General features: G+C 39.5%; 1 protein-coding gene across 3 annotated transcripts in view; it reads left to right on the plus strand.

The window, feature by feature from the left end:
* The window catches only part of LOC104232476 (K(+) efflux antiporter 6-like), a 34773-nt gene extending 25945 nt beyond the window's left edge, over positions 1 to 8828 (plus strand). The window contains exons 16-20 of one of the 3 annotated variants that reach the window (XM_009785697.2): positions 5572 to 5760; positions 6039 to 6116; positions 6597 to 6641; positions 8030 to 8119; positions 8403 to 8828. In XM_009785697.2, the coding sequence (XP_009783999.1) occupies positions 5572 to 5760; positions 6039 to 6116; positions 6597 to 6641; positions 8030 to 8119; positions 8403 to 8432 (432 nt within the window). In that variant the 3' untranslated portion in view covers positions 8433 to 8828. Of the gene's footprint in view, positions 1 to 5571; positions 5761 to 6038; positions 6117 to 6596; positions 6642 to 8029; positions 8120 to 8249 lie in introns of all 3 variants that reach the window. The other 2 variants (XM_009785696.2, XM_009785699.2) reach the window with 2 other exon arrangements.
* The last annotated feature ends 9426 nt before the right edge of the window (positions 8829 to 18254 follow it).

An 18254-nucleotide genomic window follows, 5' to 3' on the forward strand; every position in this document is an offset into this window, starting at 1 on the left:
CGACACAGTCACCTCACGCTACACAGAGAGAGGCGAACGCTATATTGAATCGCAACGCAACAACCCATCTGTAGCGACACATGCTCGCCTTGCATTGCTACACGCTTTTAGCTGTAGCAAGCGCTATTTACAACAATGTGCGACAATATAAGATAAAGCAGTACATTTAAAAGATAACAATAAGAATCAATACAGGATAATAAGGATAACTATAACTGAAACAGAAACAGGAACAATCACTAGGAATACCACTCTTCTCAAAGAGAATGACCGGGGATCTCTCAGTATCCCGAGGATCTCTTAGTACCCTCAATACATGCCAGAGATCTCTTGGTATCCTCAATATATGCTAGGGATCTCTTGGTATCCCGAGGATCTCTTAGTACCCTCAATACATGCCAGAGATCTCTTGGTATCCTCAATACGTACAGGGGATCTCCCGGGATGCCGTCCCGTAGTCCCAAGGTAAAACGCACAGCAACAACACAAAGAATACTCAATTAAGCTGAATTTCGTACCAAGTAAAACAGGTAATTCTAACCTAACATGCTTCACATAATACAATTACGACAGTTTAAGCAATAAAGCAATTAAACATGCCTTTCTAAGCTAAAAGCAGATTTAAATTTCAAGTAGAGTAAGCATGAAAGGAAAACACAATTAAACCTACTTAAGTGAAAACAAGATTTTCAACAATTAGCACAAGTACGCACTCGTCACCTCACGTACAAGGCATTTCAATTACCACAATACCAAATCCTAAGGGGAATGTCCTCCACACAAGGTTAGGCAAACCACTTACCTCGAACCGGCTCAAAAGTCAACCCAAAACCGCGTTCTTGCCACGAGTACTCGACTCCAAATGACCCAAATCTATTCAATTCAATTGCATAATGTAAATAACACTTCAAGTAACTGATTCTACAATTAAATTCTAAGCTAATACGCGAAATTAGGTAAAATGACCAAAACGCCCCTCGGGCCCACATCTCAGAATTGGGTGAAATTTATATTTTCAGAATCCTCATACTCTTACGAATCTATACATAACAAGAACACTGCAATCGGAGTTCAATTGACCCCTCAAATACCCATGTTAAGATCTCTTAATCTCAAGCCCTAATTACCCATTTTTTCCAAGTTTTTCTCCACTAATTAGACCTTTAATCACATATAAACGAGCTATGAAGTCAAAAATGTTACCTCCAAGTGATTCTCCTTTGGTTTCCTAAAAAATCATCCTCAAAAGCTTCAATCCCGTTCAAAAATGGTGGAAAAATGAAGAAGGGTCGTGGATGAGCTTTTTAAATACTGCCCAGATATCCCTTCTTCGCGAACGCGGAAGGCTCCTCGCGTTCGCGAAGCACAAATTCGCTTGGGCCCAGATTCCTTCGTCGCGAACGCGATACATAGGACGCGAACGCGATGCAAAGCCTCCTCCTCCTACGCGAACGCGGGAACACCATCGCGAACGCGTAGGTATGAAACCTCCCAGCTCCGCGAACGCGAAGCATTAATTCTCCCCCAGCCCTAGCTCCTCTTCGCGAACACGAAGAAGGAAACTAGAACTGGGCTGCTGCAATTTTTCTGCAATTTCAACAAGTTCCAAAATGCCCCGTTGAGCATCCGAAACACATCCGAGGCCCCCGGGACCTCAACTAAACATGCCAACCAATCCTAAAACATCATTCAAACTTGTTCCAATCTTCGGAACGCTCAAAACAACATCAAAACACCAATTTAGCATCAGATTCAAGCCTAAGAACTTCAAAAACTCTCAAAATACGCTTTCGATCAAAAAGTCTATCAAACATCGTCCGAATGACCTGAAATTTTGCACACACGTCACATTTGACACTACGGAGCTACTCCAGCTTCCGGAATTCCATTCCGATCCTCGGATCAAAATCTCACTATCGAACCGGAAACTTCAAAAATTCAACTTTCGGCATTTCAAGCCTAAATTAGCTACAGATCTCCAAAACACAATCCAAACACGCTCCTAAATCCGAAATCACCCAATGGAGCTAACGAAACCATCAGAATTCCATCCCGAGTCCGTCTTCACACTGTTCCGACTACGGTCAAATTTCTAGAACTTAAGCTCTCATTTAGGGACTAAGTGTCCCAAAACTCTTCGAAACTCCTAATAATTCCTCCCGGCAACTCACAATAGCAGAAACAAACACGGGGAAAGCAGTTATCAGGGGATCGGGGCGTAAATTCTTAAGACAACCGGCCGGGTCGTTACATAGACCCACTCTACCAGAAAAAAATGTGGCCAGGGATTGGGCACCTTCCTTTTTATTTAATTATCTTTTCTCTACCTTAACTCAATTGTTCCATCATTATTTTTTTGCCTTTGACATTTCTATTTTTTCCGTAGAGTTTGAGATTGAGTAGGATGACATGAGATACAAGTCGTATAGTTTTGAGAACTCCTTCCTAGTTTTGATTGGGGACAAGAGGAAGTTGAGTGGGTGAGTTATCATCTTTTGTCTTGAACCCTGAATCCTCAGCATTCACCTTAAAATTGAGCGAATTATTGCTGCAACACTTTTTGCAAAAGTTCTGATGTGCTGAACTTTTTGGTCGTAAGCCTTAACTTTTTTTTTTAATGGGTAAGGAGTGGCACGACCCAAATTGGAGGGTCATGACTAGCACTCGGGCCATATTTGCCGAGCACCAACGTACATTTTATCTAACCTTCCTTATTATCTTTAAAGGTTGACGAGATCAATATAAATGGTAGACATGGATCATGAGCAACCAACAATGAAAGATAAGGGCATGGACATACATAACATGGGATGACCAGACAATCAAGAAACTATGTATAAGGTACGAGCTACCACGCTACCATGAGAGACTATACAACAAAAATCAGCCGACAAAGCATACCAAACTATACCTGAGTCGACACTTGTCTATGAGCCTCTAAAGGAACATAAGTGCTACAACATTGCCGGAACAGGGCCCCGATATACCCATAATGTCTATAACAAAAATGCATACCAAGATCACGGCAAGTCCGGAGAAGGGATCTCGCCAATAACCGCTGAACTGGGCAGCCTACTGTGGTGTGGGAGTTGCATCTACCCGTTTATCAGGACCTGCAGTGCTGCATGCACCGTCCACAAATAAAAAGGACGTCAGTACGAATAAAGTACTGAGTATGCAAGGCAGGAAAGCATAAGTATGAATAGTAATGTAAATAGGGATAGAGAATATACAACCTGCGATATCTATGTACCTTTGAGGGCTACTGACATGAAATGCATGACACAGACATATATATATATATATATATATATATATATATATATATAAACTTTGAAAACATACGCCTTTGTAGGCATCATCATCATCATATCGTATCCAGCCATAATAGGCTCGGTAGAAACGTACCCGACCATCATAAGGCTCGGTAGAATCGTACCTGGCTACGTGGAGCTCGGTAAAACCCAACTGATCAGTGGTTGCACAATAAGTGCCGTACTCGGCCGTCTATAGCGTGACTCGGTAGAGTAAAATAGATACATATATATAATGCATGCTAGACTCATTGGAAAAATATTCTGAACCTTTCGGAGTGACGTAAGGTCGGTCCTCTGTACACGTTATTAGGACTAACTCTTCATCATGAATCTTATAAGAATCAGGAAGTACCAACAACATTGATAACATAAGAATAAGAGAAGCAACATCAACATCAATTGCTCCATAAGAATAGAAACAATGTAAGCAGTGGCGGGGTTTAGGGGGGCAGAAGGGGGTTCACCCGAACCCCCTTCGCCGAAAAATTACACTATATATATAAGGCAAAATCTGTTTTTTAACTCTATATATTAAGTTTTGAACCCCCTTAAAACAACCCAAAAGTGTAGTTTAGTGGTCAAGGGGGTTCAAAACCTTCATAAGGTCATAGGTTCAATTCCTACTAGCTACAATTTTTTTTTTTTGAACCCCCTTCCTGGAGATCCTGCCTCCGCCACTGAATGTAAGTACTGCTAGCTTCTAAGAGTAGAGTATCTTTGGAAGCTCGTTCACTACATTATGTACAAATCGGAGTCGTGCAAAAGAAGGAAAGGGATAGCCTCACATACCTTGTATATACTGCCCAACTTCAAGCTATGTAAATGTCACGACTCCTTAGTCTATAATAGGAGAAATGACACTATCGGTACCGTTTTAGGGTCGTAACTATTATCTATCGACCGCAACCTATTTTACGATAAAACGGACAATACCTCCCCTATTGAGCCTCCCACAAGTCAAAACAATCACCAAACAACCCAAACAACATCAATAATAATCATATTGAGCCTCTCAAAATAGTCCACCAACCAACAACATTACTACCAAGCCTTTCGACATATATTTCACAAGTTCTAGCTTCAATGACTTAGCCGCAACTTGGATAATCTTACATACATGTAGAGTAAGAGGTTCCTTACCTTTAAACAGAAAGAACAACTCCAATATGACCTTAATTGTCCACGAAATATCCCTCCAATCCTGCAACAAGTACAATGAAGCGAAACTAGTAATCAATTAGGGTTTTTCGGCACTAGAATCACTTTAGAAGACTTGAAATCACCTAGTGTTTATATTAAAACTTGAGGGAGTATTTACAGAACATAAACCACCTAAAACAACCTCCACACGAGCTGGAACAACACAAAAATGAGCAACAATAAGAAGAACAAGAAACTTACTAGCGCCACGGGATTCCCGACACTTGATTTGTGTTGTTTGCCCTTTGTTTGGGTCTTGGATCATGAGAGAAATGTTTTTAGGGTTCTAAGGTCTGAATACACTGAAAAATAATGACTTAAAACGGGTTTGAGGCATCTTATATATACCCATATGTCTTAAACCGCCTGTGTGGGCCCCATAGAGAGCTGCTTGGCGCAGTCTCGCTTAAACGCGAATATCTCTCTACTCTGAGATCGTATCGACAAACGGTTAGTTGGAAACTAGACTCATAGATATTCAATTTGGTGGGTAGATCACCCCTTAATTCCTAGTAAATTGGGAGAAAAACTTAGTAACATTTGACCTAAAGTTTAAGTAAAATTATGAACCTAAGTTGTGACAACTTTTGTTGACTTTTGTTTCATAACTCGTTTGACTTCAAGACTTATGATACAGACATTATATGATTCAAATACCTTAAAACACGACCTTTTGAGTATATTAATCACCTCTAGGTTTACCCGAAAATACAGGTTACAACATTCTTGATTTGTTTAACTTCTAATACTTGTTAACCACCCTTGTATCATTTAAGACCAATAGAGTTAACTTCTTATCATCTTAAAGATAGTCTATTCATGGATTTACGTCGACTACCTTACAGCATGAACTAACGTACGTGCATATGCGTTGTAACAACAAGGTAAGGAATCAAACCCTCACCAACAAGGTGAAAGTTAGGTAGCCAACTAACTGAGTTACTAAGATCCCCGTAAGTCTTAACTAGTTCTTAGCTTTTGTTTAGATCGATAAGTGTCATTTCCAAAACGTATCATTGGTCTTGGCTCTTAGTTGTGTTTTCATTCGTTGCAGGTTGAACCAATCCGGAACTTCTTTGCTGCTCTTTTTCTATCCAGCATTGGCATGCTTATCCATGTTCATTTTCTCTGGAATCATATCGATATTTTACTGGCAGCTGTTATATTGGTCGTCATTATAAAAACTATTGTAGTTGCCACAGTAGTCAAGGGTTTCGGTTACACCAATAAAGCTGCACTTCTTGTAAGTAGTCCAAATTGTTTGACCAGAAAGGTTGCTCTAGTGGTAGAGATCCCTTCACCTCCAACCATGAGGTTGGGGGTTAAGAGTCACTAAGGGGAAAAAGTGGAGAATACCACTGTGGCCCCTGAGCAGGAGGGTTCTGGTGGGTAGGATTCCCAAATCAAAAAAGTACTCCAAACTGTTTTATGTCCTATTGTCCTAAATAAAGCAGTTGGTTAAACTATGTATTTGTACCTCTAGCTTTGCATCACGAAGTCTTTTTTGAATGGTATGTCCAGGTTGGAATGTCTCTGGCTCAAATAGGGGAGTTTGCATTTGTTCTTCTCAGTCGCGCCTCAAATGTTCATCTAATTGAGGTAGTGGTTCAGTTAAAGTACTTTGCTAGCAGAACTAGAAAAAATGTTCTTATATTTGTCTGATAATATGATGTCGTGCTATTTTAAGTAGCACTTGGGAGGAATATCTGTTAAGACTGGAATTGCAAATGATTTTATAAATTTGAGGAAAACTCTCTTGTTTCTAATTTTCTTTTGGTGCACCCTTGAGGTCCCTATTTGCATAGAAGACTGGTTGTCTTTTGTAGAGAACCGTATTTTTGGTGTAGGTTCTCTACCTTTTGATATACGAGTATTATATGGGTTTTCCTTTTTTACATCCACAAATTTACTTACCTTATCAAAAGAGGAACATCTGTTTGCACTGTCGTGAAATAAAAAATTGATCAAGTAAAAAAAATACTCTGCTCGTGTTGCCACTCCTTTATGTAATTTCAATCTGGGTTGATGTTAAGGATTGATGACCTTGTGATGAGTAATGAAATTTGGTCGCTGCTGCAGGGTAAAGTGTATATGCTGCTTCTGGGCACAACTGCACTTAGCCTGGTATGTAATATGTTGCTTTCTCCATTTTTAACACAAATAGGAGTGTGCCTTATGTCTCTCTTTTTTGACTTTTAAAGATTCTCATATCTGTTTTTGTTGTTGGCAATCTAGTTAAATGGTTCTGTGCACTGCAGGCTCTGTACCCACTGCCAATGGCGGAGCCAGGAATCCTAACAAGAGGATTCCAAAAAAATGCAAAAATGCTATATATAAAAGCTTCTCTTATCTTAAGGGGATTCAATATTGTATAGATATACAAAAAATATTTGTTTTTACCCTACTTGCACGGTGTAATTTCCGGATAAAGGGGATTCAGTTGAACCCCGTACCGTTTAGCCTTGGCCAACTGCACTTTTAGACTGTTTTGAGATTCATGGTGACAACTTCACGTAGTGCACCCTTAGGTTGTGAGCACAAGTCTAAAAAGGCGCTAATGGAAGGGCGTAGCATTAATCTGCCTCGATATATAACTCTCCTTTTGGATGCTTTATGTTTCAATGAGTAGCCTAATTCTATTGAAATTTCATGGTCCAGGCAGGTTTTCCTAGTATGCTTAATCTGCTAGTCATCAGGGTAGGGTTTCACAGGGTTCAAGGTTTAGGGTTTAGGAATTCCTTTTCTTGAGAAGGTAACGTATCTGTATATATATAAACAGGAACTACACAAAGCAGTGTCATCCTTCATAATTACAAACAGAAGTACAATCTGATTTCCTATCCCTGACTACCTCATAAATAGTCTAAGACTTCAAAAATGGACTCAGCTTCTTGTAAATACTCCTGTTTACACCAAAAATAAAAAAAGGACTAAGCAGTTCGCCTTCAACTTTTGGATGGAACTGCTATTGTCTTCAAAACATCTTTGATTTCTCTCGTTCCAAATTGTCCATCAGATGCAGACTGGGACAATCTTCCATCGCTTCTTGTGTCCTGACAGGTTACCATCTCTATTCCAGCATGGTAGGGCTTCCTGGATTCTCCTTGGCATGATCCACCTAATTCCCCTCAAGTTAATGAACAACTTCCATAATTGATCTGTCATTCTACAATGTAAAAGAGATGACTGATTGTCTCTGCCTCAACACCACATAAAATAACATCTGTAACATAACTGGAATCCCCTCTTGATGAGATTATCTCGAGTTAATCTCATCAAGTTACTGTTGGTCATTTATGCCTGGTCCAGAATTTTATCAGGTAACCTCAAAATACCACCAATGAGCCTCATGCAAACTGTATTGATAATTTGGGGAAGACAAATTATCAGCATTACATGGCCCAATCTATTTTTTTTTTGGAATGTTCACTATAGTAATTATACTTAACTGTTATACTTTGTTAAAAAAAAAACTGCTGGTATTTTGTGCTCATTCCAAACCATTTCTGCAGGTTACAACACCTTTGCTTTTCAAGCTAATTCCTGCTGTTGTGCACCTTGGTGTTCTACTGAGATGGTTTTCCCCTGATATACCAAATGAGGTAGCTCTTCCTTTAAAAACTGCCGATTCTCTCTGTTTTATCAGCCTGTCTACACTTCTAATGGTTTTTCTCGGAATACTTGGGTTAGCTAAGAGTTTTGAGGTATCTTCAAAATGATTTTTCATCCCAGATTGGATCTAAAGGAGATATCATGCGTGCAGACAGTTCTAAGTGTATTACTGTGCTGATCCAAGGCCCTCATGATTCATGATAATAAATAGAAACATGAACCAGTAAAGCGATTCTCACACTTACCTGATGGCATTCTTATGCTGGGGGACAGGTGCCCAAGAGTGCAAAGGCTGTTGACTGATTGGACAATTTATCATCATGAAGCTCCTTTTATGCGCCAATCGGATGGTTCTTTGATATATCGGAAACTGGTCGCCATATGCAGAGTGTGTATAGATCTATCTGCAAACAATATTCTGGCACTTGTTTCCTGGTACGGTGTTACTCCCCAATGGACTACTCTGTACAACCCCGTCATTTGTAATGCAATTGTTCATATTCTTTAATCTCTAGTTTGATTTTGTGGAATTGGTGTCTTAATCAGGTTTCTTAATATTTCAAGTTGATAAGTGTAAATAGCTGATATACATACTATTTTAGTGTTAGCAATGAAGTCGTGCATTTTATTGTATACCACTGATCCTATGACCTCCATTTGTTTCACAAATTCATTGATTTTCTGCTTTATTTTATTTTATTTTCTTTGCCAAAAAGATCTGTCAAGTCTTTGCATATTGTGGCTCTGCGAGTAATAGATTTGTGGCACTCTTTAGAACTACAAAACGACAAAATCGTGATGGAAAACTTTGCCGCCCGATTTGATTACTAAGTAGCAGGTGATAGTTGATCCGAAAGAGTTCATTAAATGTGGATGTCAAATCAAGTCTGGTCGAAGTAGATCAATGTGGTCATGTGGTCTGGCCCTTTCTGGGCCTCACACATAGAGGAAGTTTGGACTACCTTTTTCTGTTTGTACTGATTCCCCCCCCCCCCCCTCCCCTGGCACCAAAAGCAGTATAGATTCTTTTGTTGTCTTCCCCTTTGTCCTTTATATATGGGGTATGCTGGGAGAATTCTGTTTGATAATGTCCCTATTTTTTCGAAGTCTGCACTTTATGATGAAGCTTCTAAAGGAAGAGGCAAACGGCTTAACTAAAGACCACAGGAAAGGGCTTGTGAGGGAGGGTTGTTGTGGTCCTTCACAAAGGTAGCATTTCTTGCTTCTCTATAACTTCTAGTAGCGCCAGCTATAACCACAACTTTTTAGCAGGTGTGTCAGCTTCTTTGTCACGGTCTCCTATGCAATTCTTCTGAAACCACGCAGTCGGGTAATAACATAAATTTCCCAAATCCGGCAAATTGGCTATCAGAATAGGGTGATGCTGTTTTAACCATGAAAACACTTTTAAGGTACATGAGTTGGAGTTGGTTGAAGAAATGAGACTGACCCTTATTCACCGTGACCCATCCATAAAATTTTATGTAAAATTTCATCAGAGGAGCAGTGTTAGAAAAATTTCATATTGTTACTCCGCACATTCTTCTATTTAAGGAATTTAAACAAAAATCTGAACCATATTTTGATTTTTAAAGAATTTTGGTGACATCTTAAATAAAAGTTCCATATATTTTCTCTTGCTTGATATATTGAAAATGTTGATCTTCTAGTTAATTCTGAGTTTTCATGTTTTTCTTTGGAGTAGGGAAGCAATACAATCTCTAACGACAATCATTAAGCCTATTTATCCAATACAGACACCAAACCAATACACATGTATGGAGTGCAAGTAAAATTGTTTCACTGGGCATGTTACCAAGGGACAATCTCCATCCCGTATGAACTAGAAGCACGCCCAACAAATTTTATATCCTGCGAATTAGGAGCACATGCAAGTTTACGTAAATCAAATGATTGCTTTTGATTTAATCAATCCATTAACTACTAGAAAATAATCAAGAGGATAGAAACTTAAGCCATGAATTCAACCCCTTGCAAAAAAAACAAAAAAAAAACAAAGGTCTAATCCAACATGGTTTGATCCTTCACTGGACCTCAACTGAGAGCTTAGTGCACAAACTGCTGCGCTCCCTGTTTGTAATAGATAGAGAGTGAATGATGATTAATCCTCCAAACTAATAGAGCGATTGAGTCCGGCTCAAGCAAGTGAAAGGCATGGTTTGGAAACTAATAAGAATTCCAACCTTTCTTTGGTTGCATACAATTGTGTGTATTGGGTTGAACTAACAAGGCGTCATGGGAAAATTAACAAAAACAAAAAGAGGCATAATACTTTAATATGATTTGGTCAAGTAACTTACATATGAACGATTCAATAAAAATAAAACTCTCCTTAAATAAATTTAAAAAAACTCTCAAAACCTAAAATATTACATTGTGGATGCTATTGGATTATTGTGTGAGAAGAAAAAATTCTCAATTTATGGATTCCACCAAAAAAATATTTTCAATCAAGAAAAGTAATTCAAATTATGATAGAAAATCAGGGCAAACTCTAACATTGTGTGAGTGTGTGTGTATGGGGTGGTGGTGGTGGTGGAGGGAGTCCCGAACCAAAGTGCTGTCTTTTTGGACTCAAAACACAAAAATGGGTGAAATAAACAATTAAGAATTATTTTATATAATACATTTCTTCACTGCGCTATACCTTAACGACACGTTTGTTCTTTAAGGTATAACGCATGGGTTACATGCGCTAAATTTGAAATTTACTGACCTATCAATAATTCATCTGAACTTTGCTGACCCACCAATAATTGAAGGTATAGTACATGCATAATACGCCTTATATATAGCGCCTCTTATGCATGTTATACCTTCAATTATTGTACGCCGGACTATTATTTTTTGCTTATTTAAGGAGTTTCAGAATTTTAGTAAAAATTCATTCATGTTCCTTCAGGTCTTCTAAAGTATTTGTTTTCTTAATTTATTTTGCATTTTGTCATAATGTCCGAAGAGCGACAAATTAGGGTTTCATTATATTGGGGGAGTAGGGAAGAAGGGGCGAGGTTGTGGTGGAGAATAACTCAGTACGCTATAGTTGTTCTCCGCAGTGTCATGTTAAGTTGCCACTTACAATGGAGTACGATAGATTGATATCGTTGTTATGTAAAAAAATGAGTGTGAGAAAACATTCGATTAATATTAAAATAATCACAAGATATCTGTATTCTGTTACTCCGCAAGGGGTTGCTTGTTATACTGAGTTCAATATCGAAGACAATGAAACTCTGATAGGTTTTTTGAGAACTCCGGTTGAACACCAGGAACTTCTTGTGATAAAAATGTTGGAAATATACGTCAAGGCTGAAGACGTTCTTAATATTGAGGTTCCGCAAAATAGAGATAACCCTCAATCATCGGGTGGTTTTTTTGGAGCAGTTTTATCCGAACAGGTTCCATTTGAAAGAGTTTGGACAGATCTAAACTTATCTCCACGGGCGAATGAGGAGCGATGGCATAATTTCTCCCCAAGTTTACATAATCCACAAGCCGAGTGGTAAACTTCAATTTTTTTTTGTATTACGATATTTTTTTATGTATTGTATTTGTATTAACACTCATATATTCGTTCCCCTGCCAGATATGAATTTTACAAGTTATGAACCAATGGACAGTTGAAATATGCCTAGTTTTAGTGTGTCGAGATCTGGCAGATGCGCAGAGTCAGGAAGATGATAGTGATTATGACAGCAATGTTGATAAGTCTGGAGATGACACACCCTCCATGATGAGGGTGATGATAATGAGGATCAGAATGATGAACCTGATTTGACGAGGAAGCATGCTCCACCTCCCGTTAGACCGAGACTGTACGAGTCCCATCTGTCATTTTATTCACGGGAGATTCCCCACTTTGATCAGTTGTCAAGTATGCCGGATGTGGATGCCTTCACAAGGGATCTTAACGACATTTGGACAGAAATATGGGATGAATCTAGACCAGCGGTGCTGTCAAAGAATATGTTTTTGCTAATAAAGCATGTTTAAGCATGGCAGTGCGAATGTATATCATAAAAGAGTGTCGTGAGATCGTGGTTCATGAGTCATCTCCGAAAGTATACAAAGTTATTTGTCGTAGATGGTTTCAAGGTTGTAAATGGATGCTGCGTGCGCGAAAGTTGAAAATAAATTTGTGGATTGTGGGGAAATACATTAGCACCCACACTTGTGAAATGGAAACATTCAATGGGAATCATTTTAACTTGAATATTGACTTGATTTCTCTTGTCTTGATTCCACACATTGAAACGTCCATAAGGTATAGGATTAAAGAGTGTATAACATCTGTCCACCAGGTATATGAATGTACTATTACCAAAATAAAGGCATTTCTCGGGCGTAAACGTGTGTTTGAGATTGTTTAAGGTAACTGAGATAAGTCCTTTGCCGCTCTACCCAGGTAATGGCTCCATTGCAACACATTAACCTCGGAACTATTGTTGAATAGAAGCTTGAGCGGAGTCCGGAAATACCAGAATCCATATTCAGATATGTGTTTTGGGAATTTAAATCAGCCATTGATGGTTTTGTACATTGTCAACCGATAATATCCATAGACGGCACTTATGTCTATGGAAAGTATGCTATTAAGTTGTTGATCGCTGTTGCAGTAGATGCTAATGGAAGCATATTTCCCCTAGCATTTTCTATTTGTGCCAATGAAAGCCAAGAGACGTGGATATTATTTTTGAATCACTTGTAGGAGCACGTTGTCAGACATCGTTCATGTATTTGTCTAATATCTTATCGCCATGGCGATTTTTTAAGTTCTGCACGTAATTTGTGTGCATGGTAGGAACCGTATACCTACCACCGTTACTATGTTAGGTACTTGAAGGACAACTTCCAGAGGGCTCACCCGAACAAGGACTTGCATGATTTAATATGGATGGTTGCAATAGATCGCCAAGAGTGTAAATTCAGGAAGTGAATGGAATTGATTGGGCAGGAAGACCCAGAAGCCTATCGCTGGTTGATGAGAGATGAGCTTGACAAGTGGACTTTGCATAAGGATGGTAAGAAGGTGGAGAATTTTGACTACAAATGTATCAAAGTCTTTCAACGGGCTGTTGAAGTCTGCACGTGGATTGCCTGTTAGTGCCATATTGGGGATATCATTCAAGCATATGTCATAGATGTTTGTTGAAAGATCTAGAAGTGCATCGTCATTGATGGAATGGGGTGTTGAATTTATGCCACAACCAATGAAACGATTTGGGAAATATAGAAGCGAGTAGAATGGCGTACATTTTTGCAGTATTGCAGGGAGCGAAATATTTTTGAAGTTCGCACTGGTCTGCATCAAAACCACGAGAATAATACACACACGGTCAATGAATCCAGAAGATTATGCTCGTGTGAGAAATGATCAATCTATCACTTGCCATGCTCACATGCCATGAAGTGGTTCAACATGCAGGTTTTGCGGCAACGAGGCACGTTGATAAAGAATATAGTATTGGTGCATACGCAAATACCTATAGTGGACAGTTGCAGCCAGTGGGTGTCACACCTCCTTTTTCTGCCCCCGAGAGGGTACAAGGAGTTTTTTCCAATTAAAGGACAATCGAAGCGGGATTTATTTATTTATTTCAGAGTCGCCACTTGGGAGATTTAGGGTGTCCCAAGTCACTAATTTTAATCCCGAATCGAGGAAAAGAATGACTCCATATTACAGTCTGCGTACCAGAAATCTGGATAAGGAATTCTGGTAACCCGGGAGAAGGTGTTAGGCATTCCCGAGTTCCGTGGTTCTAGCACGGTCGCTCAACTGTTATATTCAGCTTATTTATCTGATTTTAATACAATTATGAACCAATGTGCCAATTTTAACTTTTTACCACTTTATTATTATGATTTTTAAAAGAATGTGAACATCGCTTAAAACACGTCTTTGGACTGCGTCACATGAAATGCACCCACAATCCGGAACAAATTTTATTTGATGTTTTGAGATTTGAATTCGGGTCGCATGAAATGCACACCCAAGCTTAAGAAGGTAAACTATTAAACACGCGCCTAAAGAGACTATCGCGTTGTTATTTTGGGAAGGCCGTGAAATTCACTAAACGGCCCGTCACGCAAACTAAGTATTTTAATATATACATTTAACGAGGGCCCCGCAGCTTGTGCGCTTTATTTGGCGATGCTCGTCTCATTTTTATTTTAAAAGGATATCCTATAGTGGCTACGTTTCTTGTTGCGTTTGTCTCTACTAATGAAAGCAAAAAATGATCCTACTTAATTACATACTTACAAGTTATTTATAGTGGGGTCCCGAATGCTTTCGCAAAATCCGAAGCCTGACCGCATACATGGGCAACCATTTGGATATTATGGGCCCAAGCCCAGCACACACAGTATTGGCTGGACCCGAGCCAATGCCTTTCCGATGAAGACCTGGTTAGTTCATTCGATTTGGGTTCGACATTCATAAGGTTGAAAAGTAAACTTGTGCTATTTGCTCTAAAGGTATGGTTTGCAAGTTTTAACGAGGCAGCTTATCAAAGGTAATGAGATTAACTAACAATGGATAGCTCATACTTAACATGCATTAAAGGATATGCTAACCACAAACATAACTAAAGTCTAAGATATAGCTTACTATACTGTCAACCCTTTTTATCTACCGGCCTATATACACAATGTGATATCAAGTTGCCATACATTGACGTTCACTATGCATGAGGGCTACCTCCACTATCCAAGCAGAAGATGTAAACTATTATACACCACCTAATGTTCAATATACAGGTTACATATGAAAATAAACAACTTCAACTCTTCTCTTTTGTATTCATGCTCAACTTTCAATTCACATTGACAATGTATCAGTGGTGTACCTGGTATTGAGAAAAGCACAGAAGAAAAGGAATGATCAGTGGAGGCAGTAGCATACATAGCAGCAGCAACAAACAGAAACCAGCAAACAACAGCAACAAAACCCAGCCACAGATCTTTATAACCCAGGCAAGAAAATCCAGTTTGCAACCCAATGATACCAAACAAATGCAGGCAAAGCAGGGAGGGAAACAGATGCTAGAAAACAGTATCCTCTGATTGTTATGCTCCAATTCCAGCACAATCCTAACCCTATATTACTCTGAAACTAGACTGTCCTCATAATGTTGAAAGACCAGCCCCTTTTTCTTTTTCTCTGAAGACTAAAAAATGTCCAGCCCTTTAATTGTTCTGAAACAGCTTATTTATAAGCCAATCCAGGTCAGTCAAACTGCCCGGATCCCTTCAGGCTTTAACCTGCCCATACCCCTTAATTCCCCATGCCTAAGCATCTTCTTGATGCAAGTCATTTTAGTTCCCCACTATAGCATGCTTGTCATATTGATTCATTCAAGAGTCATGGGTTCAATAAAGTATTCATTTTAAACTCCCATGCTCTTATGTTTTGTCCACACTAATACTAGATTAATAGTATTTTTGATTAAACAATTGACAGCCCATTAATCCTAAATTTGTCAATCTTTGACACCAAAATTATCCAACAAAACCCCTGATCATTACTGCCATGCCCCCACCCTTTCATTCTATTGAATCTGCCAGTTATAACCATTTGAAAACTAGTTCGAACCCCCACAACTAACAAACAATAACCTATAATCAGTTCAACACAACCGTTCAACAAAAATCAGACAGTAAGAGTTAAGTTGTTGCCATTTAATACTGCAAAAACAAACGACAACATGTGTCGAGTCGACTTTGCGAGTATACTAATTAGTCGCTGATCAACTAAAATCAAAACAGAACAACTGAGTGATTCAGGCATTTTTCGGACAAAAATGGAGCTTAGAAACTTAATCATTTGACGACGTTACTCAGGTCGACTATACGAACTATTACACGTAACAATCAATCGACAAACAACATAGACTAAACAGGGCACCAAATCATTTCAATACTCGGGACATTTAACATGGAGTATACGAAACTTAACTAGTCGACAATATCAATCGAAGCGAATAGACATCTCATAACATACACTTAACACTGAAAAAAGAAATCGACCAAATAAAAGGGTCTTTGAAGGTGGGGGGATTGACAGAAAAATAATCAAAAATCCAGAAACAAATCTACGAACATATGAATAGCACATAAACAGAAGGAAAGAAAAGAAGAATACACTGGAAGCTTACATCAAAACGAACCAGGCTTGGCTTTCAGGGTTCTTGAGCTCAGATTTGGGGTTCGAAGAGTTCTACTTATATTCGACCGGAACCAAAGTTGATTAGGGTATGAGGGATGTCAAGGGAGTGACTAGGGTGAATTTGGGACTCATCCGGTGACTTAGGGTTTTGGCTCGAACCTTCGAATGATTATTCGAGACGTTCCAGGAAGATTCGAGCCAAACCATTACCAGATCGGGGTTGAGGGTGGTCTTGTGTCTTAAAGGTGTTAGTCTGGTGGTCATCGGCGTTGTTGCCGCCGGGTTTAGGTGAAAGGGGAGCTATGGCGGCTGCCAGGGTTTGGGGTGTTTGGGTTTGCCTTTGAGGGAGACGAAGGAACAGGGTGGGGTTCTTGGATAGGGGGCGGGATAAAAGGGTTAGGTTTATATACGAATTAGGGGCTTAGTTCCTGGCCGTTGGATCAAGTGAGATCGATGGCCAGGATCTATTCATTCAAGAGGGACGACGTCGTTTGGGTGTGATGGTGGGTGAGACCGGGTAGGGGAATGGATCGGGTCAGATTAACGGGTCTAGGGGAGGGCCTGGATCCGTTGGATCAATGGGGTTGGACGGCTCAGATCAAACGCCCTGAAACAACGTCATTGTGGTTAAATGAGCGGCATGATCGGGACCATTCATTTGAATCAAATCAACGGATCAAAACAAGGACGCCGATACGGCATCGTTTGGGGCCGTGCTTGGGCAGCCTGGGTTGGACTGGGTCTGTTTTGGTTTTGGGCCTAATTTTGGGGCCCAATCCGATTTTTAACAACTCTTTTCTTTTTCCTTAATTACCAAAATTAAACAAAATTCCCTAAAAAATAACAATAAAATTACACATATATTATTTAACACCCATAATAATTAACACACAATTTAACATTAAATAAAAATCGCTCAACGTCCGGAAACACACATGCATATATTTTTTGATTTTCTTTTAACCAATGTTATGGTTAATTAATTTCTAAATGGCCGATTAATTCCTAAATGCATGCAACATGTATTTTTGTATTTTTGTTTGCGGACAGAACGGTTATCAAAATGTCACGCGTATTCTCAAAAATTGTACACCAAGGAAAACCGTTTTATTTTGAATTTTTGGGAGTAATTCTCATACAGAGCAAAAAATCACGTGCTTACAGCTGCCCCTCTTTGCCCGAAGACACGAAGGGTTTTCGTGCAAAGATAAAGCGAGCGATTTTTGCTCATCCGAGTACTCCGTGCGAAACATCTTTTTTGAAAAAGATTTGACCGAACCTTTTCTTCAGAGGTTTCCTACATATCCTGGGCTAAACAGGAATCAGGTCAATGTAGTTCGGGAAGTTTCGGTAGCTGGGACTACCATGTGACTGTAATGTTCGCTGTTGTTGTATGATGTTATTGTTGCTCTATGTTGGCATTGATGCTCTACCAGTCCCCTTATTACATCGTGCTTAAAAAGAAAATAAGAAGCTAGACTAGACTTCAGCTTGTCCTTGTTGCCTTGCTTTCTTGTCGGCTTGTGTTTTCCTCCGATGCTTCTGTTCCGTGAATTTGGGGATGATACTGGCCTTTTGCCTTTCTGAATACCCGTTTCACCATTTCGCTCGGCCTGCCAGGGATATGGTTTTCCTCATTTGAGCTTTCCAGCGGTTCCTCTGGGGATACGACTTTCTTCATCAGATTTGCTATGCTGGGCACATTTAATGTTCAACAAACCGCTTCTTTCAAGGCGCGTCTTTTCTTCCTTTTTGACTCATGCGCCTGGATTTGTGCTGGGACCTTTTGTCGCAACCTTCCGTTTCCCGGGGCTGGGGTCTTTTATCGTTACCTGCTGGGGATTTCTGATGTAGCCTTCTTCCTTCCGGTGGGCTGCTGATTCCAATATCTGCAGTATAAAACTCAAAAGTATTTCTCTCGTTATGCAGGTTGGTGC

The sequence above is a fragment of the Nicotiana sylvestris genome, chromosome 5, assembly GCF_000393655.2.
Source record: "Nicotiana sylvestris chromosome 5, ASM39365v2, whole genome shotgun sequence".
Classification (NCBI taxonomy): domain Eukaryota; kingdom Viridiplantae; phylum Streptophyta; class Magnoliopsida; order Solanales; family Solanaceae; genus Nicotiana; species Nicotiana sylvestris.